This window comes from Lichenostomus cassidix, chromosome 8, assembly GCF_008360975.1.
Source record: "Lichenostomus cassidix isolate B80296 chromosome 8, HeHo_3.0, whole genome shotgun sequence".
Classification (NCBI taxonomy): domain Eukaryota; kingdom Metazoa; phylum Chordata; class Aves; order Passeriformes; family Meliphagidae; genus Lichenostomus; species Lichenostomus cassidix.
Genome location: NC_139489.1, coordinates 8162864 through 8181173, shown reverse-complemented (window position 1 = coordinate 8181173; position 18310 = coordinate 8162864). Strand labels below are relative to the sequence as shown.

The 18310-nt window shown below is 48.1% G+C and overlaps 1 protein-coding gene across 1 annotated transcript; it reads right to left on the bottom strand.

Moving 5' to 3' along the window:
* Positions 1–884: 884 nt before the first annotated feature.
* Positions 885–9634, bottom strand: TMEM275 (transmembrane protein 275). The gene is made up of 2 exons (XM_085067680.1): positions 9182–9634; positions 885–4929 (listed from the first exon to the last, which is right to left on the bottom strand). Exon 2 carries the CDS (start codon positions 4837–4839, stop codon positions 4291–4293), a length of 549 nt encoding a protein of 182 aa, XP_084923806.1. The 5' UTR covers positions 4840–4929; positions 9182–9634; the 3' UTR covers positions 885–4290.
* Between the last annotated feature and the right edge of the window lie 8676 nt (positions 9635–18310).

The window sequence follows — 18310 nt, the reverse complement described above, 5'->3', positions numbered from 1 at the left end:
AAAAAGAAAAACCTTTCCAGGGAGTTTTCCCTAATGGCTAAAAAAAATCCTTTCTGAAGGGAAAAGGTTTTCATTTTACACACATTGTCAGTGGAGCCTTCTTAGCCAGCTCATTTCTCAGGTCTTTAACCAGCCAGCCTGCCTGGAATGGAGAGATTTCCTCTCATCTCCAATCACTAGGCTGCACATGGGAGAGAAGCCCTTTGACGAGGTGAATTTGCAAGGCTCTCAAATCCTCTTTATTCTCGCAGTGCTATCCCTCCTTGACTCATCTCCAAGAGACCATGTTGGGCTAAGCCCAGGACGAGCACGGAAAGGTGACAGCACCAATCCTAGACACACAGCAGCACACACAGATACAGCTCCCACCCCTTCCCTGCACCAGAAATTAAATATCATCTCTACCCAGGACTGGGGAGGATCATCTGAAATAATCCAGTGCAGCTCTCCATCAGCAGAGAGGCTGAATCTGTGAGCCCATAGTCCTCACCCACCCCAAACCACAGCCCTGCTCCTCCTGTGTCCCTGAGAAGCCAGAGGCCCACAATTCACACCTGGCCTGTTCAGGTACCCAGCTGGGGGTTAAACACACACATGCAGAAAAAGGCTGAATTTGGCTATTCCTGTGTTAGTCAAAGCAGTGATAGTGGGAGTTTGCAGTGGGACATGTGTTTAGGCAAGCAGGACTTCAAGGAAAACTGGCATTTAAGAGGCAACATGAATTCTTAGGGATGCTTTTTCATTGCAGCTTCTTGCATTGTCTGGGAAATCAAGCAGGAGACTGAGGAGTACAAGGCAAAATGAACACAGGCAGGATTGGGGCACACACAGTCTGGGGATAAGGGAGAAGGTGGTTATTAGAGTGAAAAAGCAGGCAGGCCAAATGCTTTCTGAGTGCAATTATTTTAATGTGTCTGTCTTTTCCAAATTCCACATTGCACACACGGAAATAGCAATTTTTAAAAAAAAGACTCACACCAGAAATGCTGACCTGGAGAACAAGGAACTCTCCCTATCTCCCACTACACAAGGAGGCACGAGATTCACAACAACATCAGTCACAGCTGATCATGGAGGTGGACAGACAGACAGACATGGAAATTACAAAAGACAGAAAAAGGCAAGAGCAGGAGGGCAGCAGATGTTCTCATGGCCACCTTGCTGGGCAGGCAGGCAGCTGGGCTCACAGCTTGGTGGGCAGGAACACCCCTCCAGGGAATCAGCATCTCACTGGTCTTATCCCTCTGCCTGCCCAGCTGCCATCTCTGCTGGTTGTCATCTCTTGGTCAGCCATTGATTATCCATCACTTGTAGTATTTCAAAGGGCAGCTGTGGTAAGGAGTAATTCCAGGATGCACTCCAGACTTGGCTTTGAAGCCCTCAGCAAACAAAGAAAGGAGTTGTATGGTTATCACTTGATTTTAAGTTTTTGGCTCCAAGTGCTCAAAGTGCTGCAGTAACTATATTCACACGGGAAATGCCTCTAAAAGACTTCCTACCTGTTGTAATCTAGTGAGGCCAGCAAACTGGGACTCAAACCACACCAGCAAGCTGTTCTGCTTAATTGCTACAGCACTTATGGGCAGGCAAAAATCACAGGAGCCTGTTGCCCAGCACAGCAATTCCTGCATTCCAAAGGGCAGGCAGTGCTGGAGGCAAAGCTCCCCAAGAAAATGAGCTCTAAAGGAAATCACACAGGGGTCAGGTACAGAACCATCCACCTTGGAGCAATCGCCAGGCTCAGGTGTTCTGATACCAACCCTGCTCCTTGGCAACGCTCATCCTCAAAGCAGCTTTCCGTGGAGCTGGGGGCAGGTTTTTGCCCTCTCACAGCACAATTAAATGATTTTCCCAGGATCTGGAGGCTGTACCAAAGAGCCCACATCTACCCAAACCCACACAAACATCCTTCTCCCAAGTCTGCCTCTTCTCCTCCTAACCAGCATAGACCAGCCCTGCTGAAACCACAGATGTAATTCCTTGATGGAGAAGGAGCTGTTGAAGGCAGCAAACTGCTGGAGTAGTCAAAGCCTTACATTAAGACTGAGTGTTTGGTTAATCTTTCATCAAGGAATTATTTCAATTCAACCTCATCCTGAGCTCATGAAGGGACCATCAGCTGCCCAGTGGCTCCCCAGAGCAACCAGGATACCTCAGGCATGGTCTGTTCAGCACTGTGGCTTTTCTCTCCAGCTCCTTCATGGCCACACAAGGTCCATGGCACAGCATCCCTGTGGCTCTCACAGCCTGGCCACACCCAGGTAGCTGGTGGCACAGGGGAGCCTTGGTCATGTCACAATCCCTCTCTCTCCTGCAGCATTTCCCCTTCAGCCCTCCCATCTCTCTCTTCACACATTTCTGACGGCTAAAGCCTCAGGGCTGTGTTGTCCTCAGCCAAGCAAGCAGCTGATGCTGGGCTAAATGGGAAGTGTTACCTCCCTCTCGCTACAGGAGATGTAAAGTACTGTAAGAAAGAGATGACTGAAGGGCACATGACATAGAAAACACAGCTCAGAAAACCTGAATAGTGGCGAGAGCATGGACTGTTTGCTGACCCTTCTAACCTGGGGAATTTGGGGCATCAAAGGGCATTAGTAGGATGCAGGATGCAAATAAGCCAAACTGTGCATCTCCCTGCTGCAGGATCACAAATGATGATAACTGACAGACAGTCAAGGTGCAACTGGATTATTTTGTGGAGAAGAAATCCATTCAGGGCTACTACATACAGGCACCAATTCCAGCTCAGGAAGTTCCTAAGCAATGGCACACTGGAAGCTGGGAATGCACTTTGGGCAAGCAACATCCTGGTTTTTCCCTGTCTTTATGGTCTTCTCCAGACCTTGCTCTCAGCCTTGTCAGAAATTGGATTCTGAGCTGGCTGAGCCACTGTAGAGATCTGGTATGGTCCAGATGATTTCCTAGTCAGTCAAAGTCCAAAAAACCTCATTTCAAATGTAGAGTTACCATAAACAGAGGACTTATGCAGCCATTCCTTCTCAAAATCTATTCTCCTGCTGCTGCCTCCCCACACAGGTCCTGCCTAGCAGTGCTGTCCTTCCCCACACTGGTCCCACATCCCACACGTGAACAGGAGTTAGAGCCAAAGCCCATCAGCACAGCACTGTGTTCCCAGCCAGAATCACCCAGAGAAGAATACAAATCCTTTGCAGCATTAATCCATCAGATTAGGGTCTTTCTGAGGCAGAGGGTGTGTCTTTGCTTGGAACAGCTCTTAATAAATTCTCATCTACAAGCTCATCCCACTGCTTTGCAAACCCACTGAGCAGCCCATTTCCTGCACCAAGGATCCATTCCTGGGCAATGGATCTCACAGTCACTTCAGGGAAGGAGATACTGTCACCATCTTCCAGCACAGCTGTACTGAAGCACATAGAGTTATCTACCCACGGCCCCAGGGTGATGTGTGTCCTAGGCCAGCCTTCCACAAAAATATGGGAAGGAAACTGCCTGGGACTCAGTATATAATCATTGCTCAAAAATTCCATTTGCAGGCATCTGTTGATCTCTGGTTACCCCAGGAGTTTGTCCCCAAGGATTCAGCCTGACTGATCTTCCAAGACATGTATTGCAAGGAGTAGTACAGCTGCAGCTCAAACCCATTAACACGAGAGGAAAATACCAGTGCTAATTGTGATCCTTGTGGTTCCTTCTCTTAAAATGGGCAGTAAAATCACCTGAATGAAGGCAAGATGGGGAAAGAATTTTCAGCAGAGGGGAGATGGTTTCACACTGCTTTTCCAGTAGCAAACACACAGCTTTGTCCCTACTGCCAAAAGGTCTGGCACTAAAAATGCTGAAATCTTTTTGTGACTGAGTGGCAGCAAGCTGTAATTTACTGCATTCTTGCTTCTTTTATGTCCAAGAATTGCTTCACTTCTGAGAAGAAAGAGCTGTCATTTGTCAGTCCCATGTAGCCTCTCCTTCCAACTGTCATATTTCCACGTTATAGCAGACAAATTAATTCATTCCCCTCTTCCTATCTGTTCCCCAAAAATGCCAGAATATTTCTAGGAACTGAGAGTCATCTTTTCACAGCAGCATCATTATCAATTTTCTTTTTAAAACCACATAATGGGCATGTTTCAGCAAAAAATCTGGATGATTTTTCTTCCTGCTGTCGCATCTGTCTCCCTTAAAGTGGTTCAGAGAGACCTGACTGTCTGCTGGCTTTTCACAAGCACTTTCCCAACACTTCTGACTGATGGTACATCTCCAGCCCACCCACCGCAGCATTTGGCAGGCTGCTGACAAAAGCTTTGCTCAGGTTTAGGATGTGGCCATATCCCTGGGCAGGTTGAGCTGTATGGCCTCTCCTCCTGTGGTGTATTTGGCCACCGGCCCGTTGCCTTCCATGGTGAAGAGTTTGCAGGCCTTGGCGTTCTCATGGACCGGCGTGGACTTTTTGGAGGAGATGGGGGAGTTGGTGGGACTGAGCTGGACAGCAGTGGTGTCCTGCACCGTGTGCTCGCTGGTTTCAATCTCAAAGGCCGTGTTGCCGGGTTTGATGAGGCCGATGTTGGAGCCTGGCTTGGATTTGCGGGCCCCGTGTGCCGGGGGCCTCCGGCTGCAGATGCAGCAGGCGCCGAAGAATGTGAAGGCCACCACCAGCAAGATGGGCCCAATGATGATGGGAGGGTTGTTCACAGGGAGGAAGGTCCCGAAGGCAAAAGCTCCCACCAGAGTGATGTTGATCCCTGCTAGCATGATGCAGAGTCCACAGGCGCAGCACAGAGCAGGGGAGGGGAGGCCCTGGGGTCGGGTCTTTTTCTGGGTGGGTTTTTGGGACAAAGAGGCGCTGCTCTTTTCACTGAACATGCTGGGAAGAGTCTTGGAGGTCCTTTCAGTCCTCACAGGGTGAATGCTGTGTTGGGAAGGCTGGTTCCAGTTTCCTGCTGCCTTGAAATCCTGGAGAGGAATGAAGAAGCAGCTGTTAGAGCAATGAACCAAAGCACATTTCCTCCACCATTTCTGGTGACCAGCATCTTCTCTGGGTTTGCTGGTGCCAGCAACTAAACGCAAATCCAAGCCTGCACTCAAGTCTGAGCCCTCCCTGGCTGTGGTGGTCACATGTGGTCACCCTCAGGCTGGAGCACTGAGCACAGTGTGCTCTGTGGCCTTTGCTATTCCTGTGGACGATGCCCAAGTGAATCCAAGTTTGCAATGGCCAGAAACTGTGCTGTAGCTGGTCTCACCACCCCAAAAAACCTGCCAAAACTGACAACAGAACCCAGTGCTGCCCTGAACATCCCTCAAAATATGAGGGTGATACATTTTTGGATGGGTAATGGTCCACAATTGTAACAGAAAGGTGGACTCTTTGCTCCACATCTCAGTTTTCCAGCAACAGAAACAAGTCATCCAGGTTGCCTTTACATGCAGTGGAGAATAAAAAGTCCCAGAAGATGACCCAGAAAATCCCAAAATAAGTCCATACTGGAGGGCTGAGCTGACTACAGACAGAACCTTAGAGCTGACTCGAGCAGGTAACACTTAGATGCACAGTGACACAGATGCCACCTGCAGATGCTGAATGACACCCTGTCAGTCACAGAAGTCTATAAGAACATGGAGCAAGTCTGGGTCTTTTGCCAGTGTGGGTCTTTTGCCAGCTGGACCATGCTTTCTACCATCTTCAATGTGATCGCAGGAGATCCTACAAAAAGGAACCAGGAATCTTGTTTGGCCTGGCAACCATAAATCCAAACTTCCACGAGGTTTGTGCACAATCAACACCAGCTCCAGGGTGGAGGCTCATGGGAACTGAGATGCTAAAGTTGAAAAAGAGTCTGTGTGGGGATCTGTCTAGAACCCAAGGCAGAAACACTTAGCCTTGAGTGACAGTAGCAGCTTCTCCATGGAGGAGATTATTGGATGTGATGAGAGCTGGCTTTGTGTTTGCCGTACTTGCTGGGGAGTCAAATTGCCAGAAGCCAATTTGTCAGCAGTTTGCTGGTGATGTCTTTGATTTTACAGGCAGGAGAGCATTTCTCTTTCCAGCCTGATGGCAAACAATAGCAGTCTGCTCTTCCTTACTCCCCTGCCTAGCTCCCTAGCTTCTTCCCTCCTCTCCTGTCAAATCCCCTTCAAAAGTGTTGTCAGTGAAAAACTGATACCACTCAGTTTCTATGGCAAGAGCCAAGAATCACTGCTGAGCTATCAACACGCTGTAGCCACTAAATTAAAAAAAAAAAAAATTCACAAAAAGCCAAACAATAAGCCATCACCCATCACACTGAAATGTGCCAGTGGGATCAGCCGGGCATTTTCAACACGTTTCCTAGATTAGAAAATTTTCCAGCACCTCCAGCTGAGACAAAGCTCTCTGCTGCTCTATCAGGTGTCTTATCTCATTTCCTTGACTTGGGCTTTTGTTTAGACCTGAATGTATGCAGCAATGAACTTTCAGTGGAGTTCCTATTCAGTGAGACATCAGCTGGAGCTGACAGGGACAGGTGCATGAAAGGATTAAATCCTTCCTCATCTGGGGATGCCTGACTGGGGAGGAGTCTCTCAGCAGGCAAAGATTTTTCAGGATATTGAGAGTGTGTGAGAGAGAAAGACCATTTTCTCCGTTAGCCAGGCTAACATATACACATATTTCCCCAGCAGTGTCTTTTTGTTCTGTCTGGGAACCCTGGCATACTGATGTGAGCTTCAGCTCTGATTCTGCCTCCTTCACCAGCCCTGGACCAGCAGCAAGACAGCTTTTGGTTAAAGACACACATGCACACACTGTTTGCAGAGCAGCTCCTGCAGATGCCAGTCTGAACCTTTGGCACACAGAGACTGTAGACACCTCAGTGTGGCTCTTCCCCTTGGTTTGCCCCACATTCTCTCATTGCAAAGTGCTCACCAGGGAACTGCATGGCTTCTCGTGGTTAAAAACCATCACAGAGTCACTCCACCAGCTTTCTTCCTCCTGCCTTCTCAGCACTCACCTGCTTTCAGTCTGAAAGAATTTTCCCTCCTGGAAGAGCCAGGCAGCTCCAGCAGGACACCAAACAAGCCAGCTGCTTCTGCTCTGAGGCAAGGCATCACCAGAGGTCAGGCTGCCACTGAGATTTTCAAGAGGAGCTTCAACCTGTTGCCCATCACATCTACAGTGGGCACCTGTAGCCACTCCAAAGAGACAATGCTCATTTCTGGCTGCTTTCAAGGCTGCAGAAATGTCACCCAGCATGGTCCCTGGTAGCTCATTTTGTCTGCCTGGCAATTTTTATTTATCATTACAAATCACTGAGCACAGGGGCTTAAAGCTTGGGCAAAATTCTGACCAGACATCCCCAGGCTGTAAGGGAAGGAGTGGGACAAGAGGCACCACTGGCAATGATAAATCAGGGCAGCCCACCCAAGGGCAGCTCACTCCAGCAGGTAAAAGAGAACCACAGCTCCGCTCTAGAGGATAAGTGACACAAGAAAATGATCCAGCTGAGCTCACAGTGGCTACAGTCACCATCAGCTTTGCAGGCATTCACAGTTCCTTCCCACAAGGAGAGGGAACCAGACCCACAGTAGAGAAATAGGGATGTGGCACATAAAGACTGAGACCTCCCAGTGCAGCTTGACTGGAGGTCATTGGCTCCTCCTTGGGTACCCCTAGGACACCTGAGAGGTTGTGCCCAGTGACTGCTCAGGGAAAAGCCACTGCCTTCTCCTGGCAAGTGACAAGGGAAGAAAGGATTCAGGGCTAAGATCTCATCTAAAGTGTGTGAGCAGTTTTGGGACTTGTCAGACCCTTTCTACAGCTGCACCATGAGTGATCTGGCCATGCTTTGTCCAAGGAAAAACTTCTTTCCTCTCCTCTTTTCTTGCAGCACCTACATGGGGTAGTGGACCTTTCCTGGCAGAAAGCAATGGACTCACTGCAGATTCCTGCCTGGAACGTCTCCCATCAGCTCGGGGTCAGAAGATCTCAGAAGTCAAGCATGACTACAGGGCTAGGACATGATGTGAACACACATCACAGGGTGACCAAGAGCACGTAGAAGACAGTGTGTTTGGACTGGGAACATTTAAAAAGTAGATCACTGGCTGCTTTTATCTTGATCTCCATATGAAACATCAGGGATTATACACAAGGGATTCCTGTTAGGAAACCAGATGACATAGGAATGAGAAAGCCAAGAGAGCAGTGGAGGATAAAGCAAAAAACAAACCAAAGCCACAGGACACATTATGCTATCCTCTACCTAGTAAGTCCCCACAACAACATAAAGCCCATGTTTATTCTGATTGTCATGTACAACAGAAGCATCTTTGCTCTTCTGTCATCTCCTAAAGCACAGGCTGATGCTTCTCCATTCCCTTGCCAGCCGCGAGAATGGGCTGGTGTGGGTCAGCTCTCACTGCTGACCCACCTGAGGATATCTGTCAGCTTTTACCTTTCACCACAATGAAATCAATGGCTTAAAAAATTACCTACTTTTCAGCCAAATAATTCTGTTCAAAATGTCCAACTTCTGTTCCATCAGGAGTGGATAAAGTTCTCTTTGGGCTCTTTGTTTGAAACAGCTTCCTTTCTTATCAGTTAGAGTGAAGGTTTCTTCTCCAAACAATATTTCAGCTTGAAATGCACTGCTGCAAGCAGTGCCGTGCAAAAATCAAAGCTGCACACTGAAGCTGGCATGATGGAAATCGAGAGGCTATAATGATTCCTTCCAGGGGAATATCCATGCCTCCCTATACTCTCAGGGAGAGAGAGACTTTCATCTGTATCTCTAAGAGTTCCTAGAGCTTGAAGGGCATACTGACATATTCAGCCAGCAATTTAGGAGCATCATTTAAAGCCATGGCAGCAGCACCAGCAGCATGTACTGCTAAGCATGCTTCCCTCTTAGTTGTGGTGGAGAGAAATTGAGCTGTCATCCTTCCACACTGTCTCATTGCAGCAGCACAACCAAAATATTTGACAGAGCCCAGATGAGTCTCCTTTCTAGAGGTGTGATGGCACAGAAAAATAATGACAGCGATCAGCAAACAGAAATTGCAGTCAGACAGCTACAACCACCCCACACACACAGGCAGGCTCACAACCACACAGGCACAAAACGTTTAGCTATCAGGAGAAGCTCAGGACTTTTTTTCCTGGGCAAAGTGCTGGGAAACTCTCCAGCAGGGCCAGAGAGAGTCTCGATGTCTGGAAGGGGAGGATACTTACCTGGGCTGGATCGTGGAGCCAGGGAAGGCGATGGAGAGAGCGTGTGCCTGGGGTATCCCCTTCACCCTTCAGTCGGGAATGACAAAGCCATGGCTAGTTCCAGTAGGAAGGGGGCTGGAAGCCCAGCTGTGCGCTGAGGGGAGCAGGATCTCACATCCCTCCTCCCCTCTCGTCACCGAGCTCAGGAAACTTTGCTGGGGTGTCAGTCCTTGGCAGCGCTCAGCGGGCTCTGTGCGAGTTCTGTTGCTTTCTCCCCACTTTCCTCCTTCCCCTCGGAGGATGATGCTGTTCTCCTCAGGCAGACGGGTGTTCAGCCGCATCATCCCTGCCCCTCCGCATCCTCTCCTCCTCCTCCTCCTCCCCGAGCCGCGGTCCCCGGGAGGCTCAGCCCACCGCTGTCCGGCACAGCTCACCCTCTCCCCGCTGCTTTTCCTTCTTCCTTTTCTACTTCAAGGCTGCAGCTCCCGCCCCCTTCAGCTGACAGCGGTGCTCGGAGCAGAACAGCCCCTTTTTTTCCCCGGGGAGACGAAAAACCCAGGGGCGCATCGCCGCCGAGGGTCATCCCAGCCCCGGGGCGGAGAACGGAGCGCCGGGGAGAGAGGGAGACACCGCCAAACGCCGAGGAATAGGATGCAGGCTCGCCGATGCTGCAGCGAGGCACGGATCTCTCGAAGGTTTGAAACACATGTAATGAATAATAAAAAAAAAAATACAACCAGTGTGGGGGGATGCCAGAGGGATGCGTGCGGGGAGTCTTTGCTGGGCGGCTGGCAGTGAGAGGTGCTGAGACAGGATCTCCAGAGGTGCAACGTTCAGGGTGTGGGGAGGTGCTGGAAAAATAAAAAAAAAAAAAAAACAACCCATCCCCAGATGCAAAACTGATGTTTCAAAGCAGCAATCAGATCTATGGTACACTTACTTGGAGGTACTTGGTCTAAAACCGTGCCTCATGCCAGACCCTGTTGCAAGCACAGCCAAGTCTTAACTCCCATATTAAGAGGCCAATCTCTGTCTGTTTGCAGAGTTGGTGACCACAGGGAATGTGGCAAACTGTGAGTTATGCACTGGATAGAGTATAGATAATTCTCCCAGAGCTTAAGAGGTGCTGACACCCAGATGTCCTCGTCTGCTCTCCGTTTCCACACTGCTGTAACCAGCCCGGCTGCTGCCAGTGACAGCTCTTCTCCAATTTATTGCTGAAGGATCCTGTATGAACCAGGCTGGAGCTGATGGAACATCGATCATGTTCCCCTCTCTTTTAGACTGTTGATTCATGAGAGAGAAAGAGAGAGAGGAGAAAGGTAGCAGAGGCGATGAAAAGCAAAGGTCAACAAGAGAAATCATTGAGGAGGAATGAACACTTCTTTCTATTCTCCAGGCACCACTTCAGCCTGAGGATTCTTAATACAGCAGCATCCTCTATTGCACCACATTGCATTTCACCTTACAGGTCATCCTAGAAATTCAGGCAAAAAAAAAACTTCATAGAAAGGGGTTCAGCAGTTTTCTCCTCAGCTTGAGTAGTACCAAAAGCACACTGCCTGGCTTGAGCAAGAGGGCAGGAGGGTACACTAATCAGATGTGTTGACTGCCTGGGCTTATAGAAAGAAATAACTGGGAAATTTCATTTCAGACCTTTCCAGAGATGCAGCATCTCCTCTAGGGGTTCCCTGGACCTGTAAGATGAAGTTCAAAATGGCTCAGTATACTCAACCCTACCAGAAAAGTGAGGAGAGAATGCACGATGAAAGGTTGAAAGATGAAAGGAGAAAATCTCCCCCTGGCACCTCGGAGAGAGACAGTTCCACATGTGGCAGAGCTGGTGTTTGGTGTTTGCTGACTGTTGCTGGGTAGAAAACCAGAGTGGCTGAACTCATTCTTGGTGTAATTCCCCGGAGTTCAGCAGGAACACTCCAATAAGCCATGTTTATGTAGGAACAGTGGCTGTCGGAGAGGAAGAGACCGTCAGGGTCATTGATTTGAGCCCACTGCTCTCACATTGTGTAATAGCATTCATAAAGCTCAGGCTCCAAGGGGGCCAATTAATACTGAATGACCTGTCAGTTGCTCCCTAATTGCACAAAGCAGTGATGAAGAAGGCTGCTCCTGCTTCCCTTTGGCTGTTGCATGACTTTCCATCACACTTTCTTCTTAATGGTCCACAAACTCCCCAAAAAAAGGCTTTACTGGAACATTACATATTTTGGGCTCCACTGAAGCAGTAATTCTGTGTTTCGCATATGTGGCCCTGACAACTGGCAGACTGCATTCATGTGATTAAAACAACTGCTAATTCAAGAACTAAAATTAAAGGCTAGATTTCCCACTGGTATAAATCAGAGCAGATTCATTTCCTTGCAGAGCTTTGATAGCTCATGAGCATTCATGATTTGCCAAGGGGATTCTGGCAGACTGATGGCTTCTAGCTTCAAACTTGCCAGCAACTGGGAAGCCCTGCCTTCTTTAGAGGAAAGATCCCAACCCTGTGCTAACTAGAAATAATATTCCTCTGGGAGAAACTGTTTGTTCCCAGCTTCTGCTGAATTCAGAAATTAGCTGAAATCAGAAATTTCTGAATGTGAGGCAACACTGCCTGCTTGCCTTTTCCCATTGTCAGTTCCTGGTTTCAGGACTCTGGTTTCAGCCCTAAGAAATCTGTCCCAGACACTCTTGCCCAGACACCCACAAAGGTTGGGCTTCAGTGCCACCACCTCGTGGCCTGAAGCAGGTCAGGATGGTGACTGCCACAACATGAAGCCCTTAGATATCACACTGGTTATGTGGGGTTTTTCCTCTATGCAAGAATGCCTGAAAAAAGGTGGGAAGGGTGAGAATGATCAGTAGAGGTTTCAAAGGATTTTGGCTGGGACTAAGACTTGAGGGAAAGCACATAAGCAGCATTCCTGAGGACAGCAACAGGCCAGCAGCCTGATCCCTCAGCACAACAGGACCAAACTGCACAGCCCATGCTGCTGCCTGCCAAACCATGCCCATCAGAGACACAGAATGGCAGGGAATTTATGTCCCTTAATAAGATCATTAGACAAAGGTCACTGCAGAAATGTCCCCCTGCAGATTTCCATGAGGTCTCCAGATCTGGCACCTCTCTGTGAGTTTACAGTTTAATTGCCTCTTAAGGGAAGGAAATGCCAGGCTGAACCTGCTGTTGTTTCAAATCAGCTCTAAATGCCACCATATCTGTGTGAAAGTTTGCACTATGGCAGGATCCTTGCTGGCTCATGGTTCTGTTCTCTGTGCTGTCTCTGGAAATTCAGAAGAGGCAAAGGCCAATTTCTGCAATGTTTATGCATCTATAACATCAAAAAGGAGGCAAAAAAATAGTATTTGTCAGTCCTAGAGGCAGCTGTGAAATTACTATGCAGAAGATCTAAACCCATGAAGGACACACCTCCTTGTACACTGTGTAATTAAAATCACAGGACTCTATTGTGGACAACACCAGTATTAATGTGCTCAGATCCAGAACACAGACACAGCTGGACCTCTGAGCAACAGCTGCCCAGTTGAGCCATGGACAACCTCAGAGCCTGACTGCAAACATGCTCTCAGATGCCTCAGGTGCAAATACATTCATTTCTCTCATTCCCGTGGGGAAAGGCACCCACATGGTGATTTAGACCAACAGAATCTATTTCCCAGTGGAAGCAGGCTAAGATAGATACCATGGGTAAAATGATGGATTATACAACATTCAACCTGTCCCTGGACATGGAGACCAAACCCTGTTTGGAACACATCTGATGCTGCTTTGTGAGCCAACAAAAATAAATTTAATTTGTGCCTGTTACATCCACCTGATGGTCAACTTGTAGCATGCCAGACCACAAGAGATACTAATTTACCAGCAGCACAAATCACATTACTCTCGCCAGCTTGGATTCCTGGAAAATCTAGCTTTGAGGGATGTCAGACTCAACATCATGAACAGATGGTGTTTCAGTCTCAAGAGGAGACATGTCCTTGATCAGTCTGTCACTGCTTAGGGCGCTGATGCTTTTGTTTCTCATCCAACAGTCTTCACCCAAGGGCTGAGGCTTTACAAGGCAGCACACAGTCTACAAGGATGACTAAGACCTGGAAATACAGGCAGAAAAGTCATGTCAGGGTGAGAGAATTTATGTGTCTTCGAAATATCTGACAGCTTGGACACAGGTGGGATCTCTTAAAAGTTTTTGTGGCTTGCAGAACTCTTGGGCCCCCCATGGCTTGATCTGCAGTATAACAGAATACTTCTTAAGGTGAGTCCTCAACTCTTCAGAGCAGCAAAATAAGCAAGAATTAAGTGAAAATTAAAGATCAGAATTGGAAGTCCTTATGTGAAGTTCTGGAAAGCTTTTCAATGAGTATCTTATCTCCTCAACTGCAGGGTACAGAAAAAAACAGACTGTTCAGATCCTTCCGTGGCTTATCCAGATCCCACAGAACTTCATGGAAGTGGTTGCAGTGACTTCAGCAGGCTGTGAACAAGGTCTGTAGGATGCTGCCTTGTGAATATTTACCCTCTGGTAGAGAGCAGATGTCTGCCACCTCAACATGGGCTATCAAGTTATACCATGACAAAGCACAGGTCATTAATCACATCCTTCAGTGAAGTGTTTATAAGGTCATCGCGTCAAACCCTGCCTAGCACCCTTGTGCCTGCACAAGTTTTATTTTACACAGAGCCTGGGGAAGCATCTGTTTAAAACACTTGACTCCAACTCATTAGCTGTGCCACAAAGCCTCTCTCCTAATACACTTAATCTTTCTGCCTCTCTGTTCCTACATCACCCTCCCAGCGTCATCAGTGGACAAGGTGAGCAGCTTCTCGTCTCCCTCCAAGAACCTGCTGTCAGGAGGGACTCAGCCCTCAGACACCACAGACCAGAAGTCCTGTGTTTACCTGTAGCACACACAGAGAAGCACAACCCCCTCAAGTCCCCATATCCACCCTCTGGTCTGTAGGGAGCAACTGCTTCCCACATGTTTGGGATTCGCTGCATGTGGTAGATGTGCAACTAATGCCTTCAAGAGCAGGATCCAGAGAAGGAAAAGAAATCCCTTAATAATTGTGTGCCATGAAAACGATGGCAGCTCATACATGATTAACTCAGCAGGCTTTGGAATCAGATCCTCAGTAGAGACCAGCAGTATCATCTATAACCCTTGCAGAGTTTTATCTACGGTAGCTGAAGAGAGAGGTGAAGTACCTGAAGTCAAACAAGTTCCAGCTCCTGCAGAGAGCAGTCACCTCTTCTTTTAAGCAACAGGCACAGAGCAGAGGTTATTTCACCACACCACTTACAAAGTGATGGGATCCATAAAGCAGTGAATTAGGAAATGTACCTCTCTCCTGTGACACCACTTCAGAGATGTGTCAGGAGGTGCTGTGTCGAGGGGTTCAGAGCAGAGGGATCTGGATGAGCACCACCAGCCTGTAACTCTGCCAGCAGATGTGAGGAAGTGCTGCTGAGTGAGTAACTGATGGGACAGGACAGGAGCCAGACAGGGACACCTTTCTGGAGACACTGTTTAGTGCTGTTTAATTTTGTAAGTTGCTGAAATGGCACATTTTGCTTTCCCTCCCCATGTACAGACAGTGCAGGCAGGGAAAAGCTGCCTTGGGCATCAGTGAGACCCTGCTAACTCCTCACCCTCAGCTATCATCACTACCAGGATATGTGAAATTCTGATTAAATCTGACATGCTCTTTAGCAAGATGTGTAGAATGTGTAGAGCTGAGAAACCATAGCGTGCTACTGAAAGCAGATGTTGGTTTAGCAGGAGCACTTTTCCAGCACCACAGATGTGGTCAGAGCCACACAACTCTTCTCTCATCACCTTTCAGTCTGCTTTTTGTAAGACTAACATTTCATCCCTTCCACACAGCTCAGGGACCATATGTGTATTTATGTGCCAGGTGCTACATAAACACAGGGATGTAAGGGATTTCTGTCTCAAAGAGCACAGGGGAATGGTGAGACACTCATTTGGCAGAGGAGAAAACTGAGGTGCAGAGGCTTCCCAGAGTTTGTGCATCATCCAGAGACACAGCACAGCTGCAAAGGTACTGTGAATATCCCAGCCCACCCCACTGCCCAGGGGACTGGCAACCACCAGCTGAGGACTCAGACCCTCTAAGGTCTGCAGAAGATAAAGGGTTTCACACTTTTCCCCACTAAATTATTTGTAAAAAGAGAGTAAGGACACTTAACCTGTCTGTGTGAGGAGTCACTGTTTATCCATTCCTTTGGCAGCAGAAGTGGTGCCTAGAAATATTCACCACTATTTTAAGCAAATTGGGAAAAAAATAGTCCATGTATGCAACATCTTGAAGATCGAACTGTGCAATAAACAAAGCAGCAGCTCAGGCTGAGAGTAAGAAACTGAGACTGGGAGAGAAAGCCTGTCTGGCACTGTTTGAGGGAGGTGGTTAGTGCTAAAGCAAACTGCTGGGGAAAGATCTGCAGGACCTAATGAAGGCAGGCTGGAATTGCAACCATTTCTCATGCCCAGCAAGTGAGAGATTGCCCTAAAAATACTGCAACGTGTTTGGACACAGGATGAACTCACCAGCCGTTTTCTGAAAAGCCTGAGATGCTGCAAACATGATTAAGGAAGAGAAAGAAAAATGAATAAACCCAGCTGATGGAAAGACATTGGAAGACTGTTCCTGTGATCATACAGAAGGAGCAAAATAGTCTCCTCTGAACACAAGGTTCCCCTTCATCTTTCTCATGTGATCTTTAATTGATCATTATTTGCTCTAAAAGAGGACAGGGGGTATGGAAGAATTCCCCTGGCTTTCTGGTAAGATGAGGACTGAATGTTCCCTGCCTCCTCAGAGACAGGGATGGGGATCTGAGCTTCTGCCTAGTGTGTATTTGCAGTTCTGACCTGCAGCCCCTGCCCAGCCAGCACAGAGTTTTTCTCCACCGAAGAAACTCCCTTCTTAACGACTGCTGTTGGTTTCCATGCAGACTTGCTTCTCTCATCCCTTCTCAGGATCTGACTCTGCCCACTCCCATCCCTTCCCAATTAGGGGCTGAACTGTGTCAGCAGCATCATGCATCAGTTTTACTGTGCCTGGCACAGGCTGGGAGCACACAGAGGCAGCTCTGGAGATTCAGCTAACAAGGGGCACCTCATTAGGTACCATGGGGAGAGCTTTCAGCTGATGTGTTTTCCTTTGCACCCAAGACAAATGCCTGAAGCATTCTCCTGGAGGGCTGAAAGGAGCTGCTCACGACTGCTATCTCATTAAGTGCAGCAGCTCAGTGACTTGCCAGATCTTTATATATGTCTGTAAATAATGAAGCATTTCCTTTATTGCTACTTGCTGCTCCCTTAGCAAGTTTTCTAGCCTAGCCATCACCTTGTTGTCATCTTCCCTCTAATGAAATTACTGGGGGGTGGAATTATGTGTGCCCCAGTGTCTTGACACCCAGCCTTTCCCCTCTGCTCCCCCAGCTCCCAGGCTGCCTCTGAGAGAAACTGGCACTGCCTTGGCAGGGAGGAAGCTCATCAGATGTTCTCCAGCATCTTCTCCCAGGCCTCCATCCTCCTGACAACCTCCACCCTACCAAGGGCCTCACATCTCGGTCTCCAGGCTTTTACCACCAGCTCACCTACATGGAAGCTAATCCTTCATCTGTGCCAGGAACTGCCCAGGACATCTCCAGGCACAGAAGGATCACAGTCTCACCTGGTTGTTTGTCACTTTTAACGCTATTTTATAAAATTGGAAGCAAATGCTCACCCAATCCCTTACTCACCCAGGAGGAATCTTCTGCTGGCTCCTCTGTGTGTTCAAATGGGTGCAATTTGCTGCTGGGTGGATTGAAAGTGCCCTGGCACTTCCCTGTAAGATTTTCTGCTCGCTGCTGGGGCTTGTACAACACCTACTCATCTCAGTGGGAAATGCTATATGCTTCATAGAAAGAGGAGAAAGCCAGAGTACTGAGTATGTGCATTTTTCAAATAGTTCCTTATGCAACTGCAGCTTATTCCTGATTCAATAACATGGTGATCCCAGCTTCTGGAGTGAAGGATTAAATCAATGATTAATTTAAAGTAATTTATACCTTTTATAACCATTCAAGACTATTTCCCAGACCTGAGACCTGCAAGCCCTGGTGAATCAATGCCTGGAAATCTATGAGCATTATTCCAGGTGTAACTATTTGTCCCCCATAACATAGCAACATCCTTGCTGCTAAGGGAACAGTTCAGCCCTTGCCTCAGACAGAGTGCTGTTTTCTGGCATTTTGGGTCCTGTTTACTTCTTTGCTCCTTCCAGGGATCATCCAGCAGGTCTGGTACAAGTGCAGTACATGCACTACAGACAGAGATGCTTTTCTCATCTAACTCACCCCTGTGGTTCTTCCAGAGCTGCTCCTGTACAGCCTCAACTCATTTCTGACTGGAAGCCAAGGACCAGGGCCCCTGAGGTTCAAAGCTCCCTGCAGGCAAACTCTCAAGAGGCTCTGGAGCAGCTCAGGGATCAACAGGCACTCACAGGCTCGAATCCTCCCTGTGCTAGTTATGCAACAGAGTTTTGGTTGATTTTCCTAACCAGGAGATTTTACTCAGCTCCTGTTTATTACCACACCACCCACAGCACAGAACAGGGATTCCTGCACCAGACAGGAATTGAGAAAATATTGTTGTGACTTAGGGAATGAGGGGATGTGCCCTTTTCTTCCTACCTCTGCCCCAAATCCCACACAGCACCTTTGGAATGACATGATCTCTCTGCACCTTGCTCACCCCTTCTGCAACACATGGCCAAGTACATTGTGAGCCTCTCAATCTCCCTGGCTCATCTGTCCAGCCATGAACTCTCCTGCTCTGCATCTTGCTCCACGTCTGCAGCCATCTGAATGACCAGAGGAATAGAAACAGCTGCAGAGAGACTGAGTGGACAATGACCTGGTTTTATAGACAACATAAAGTCCACTCTGATACCCTTTATTGTCTGTGTGGGGAGGGAGGAGCAGAAGAATTGACTGCAGGGGAAATAAAAATTTTAAAACAATTAATGCAACACACATTCCCTGGCTAGCGCTTGACTGGCTTGTTCTGTCACAAGTGGTAAGTTTGTTAGAAAGCACTAATAAAATCTGCAGT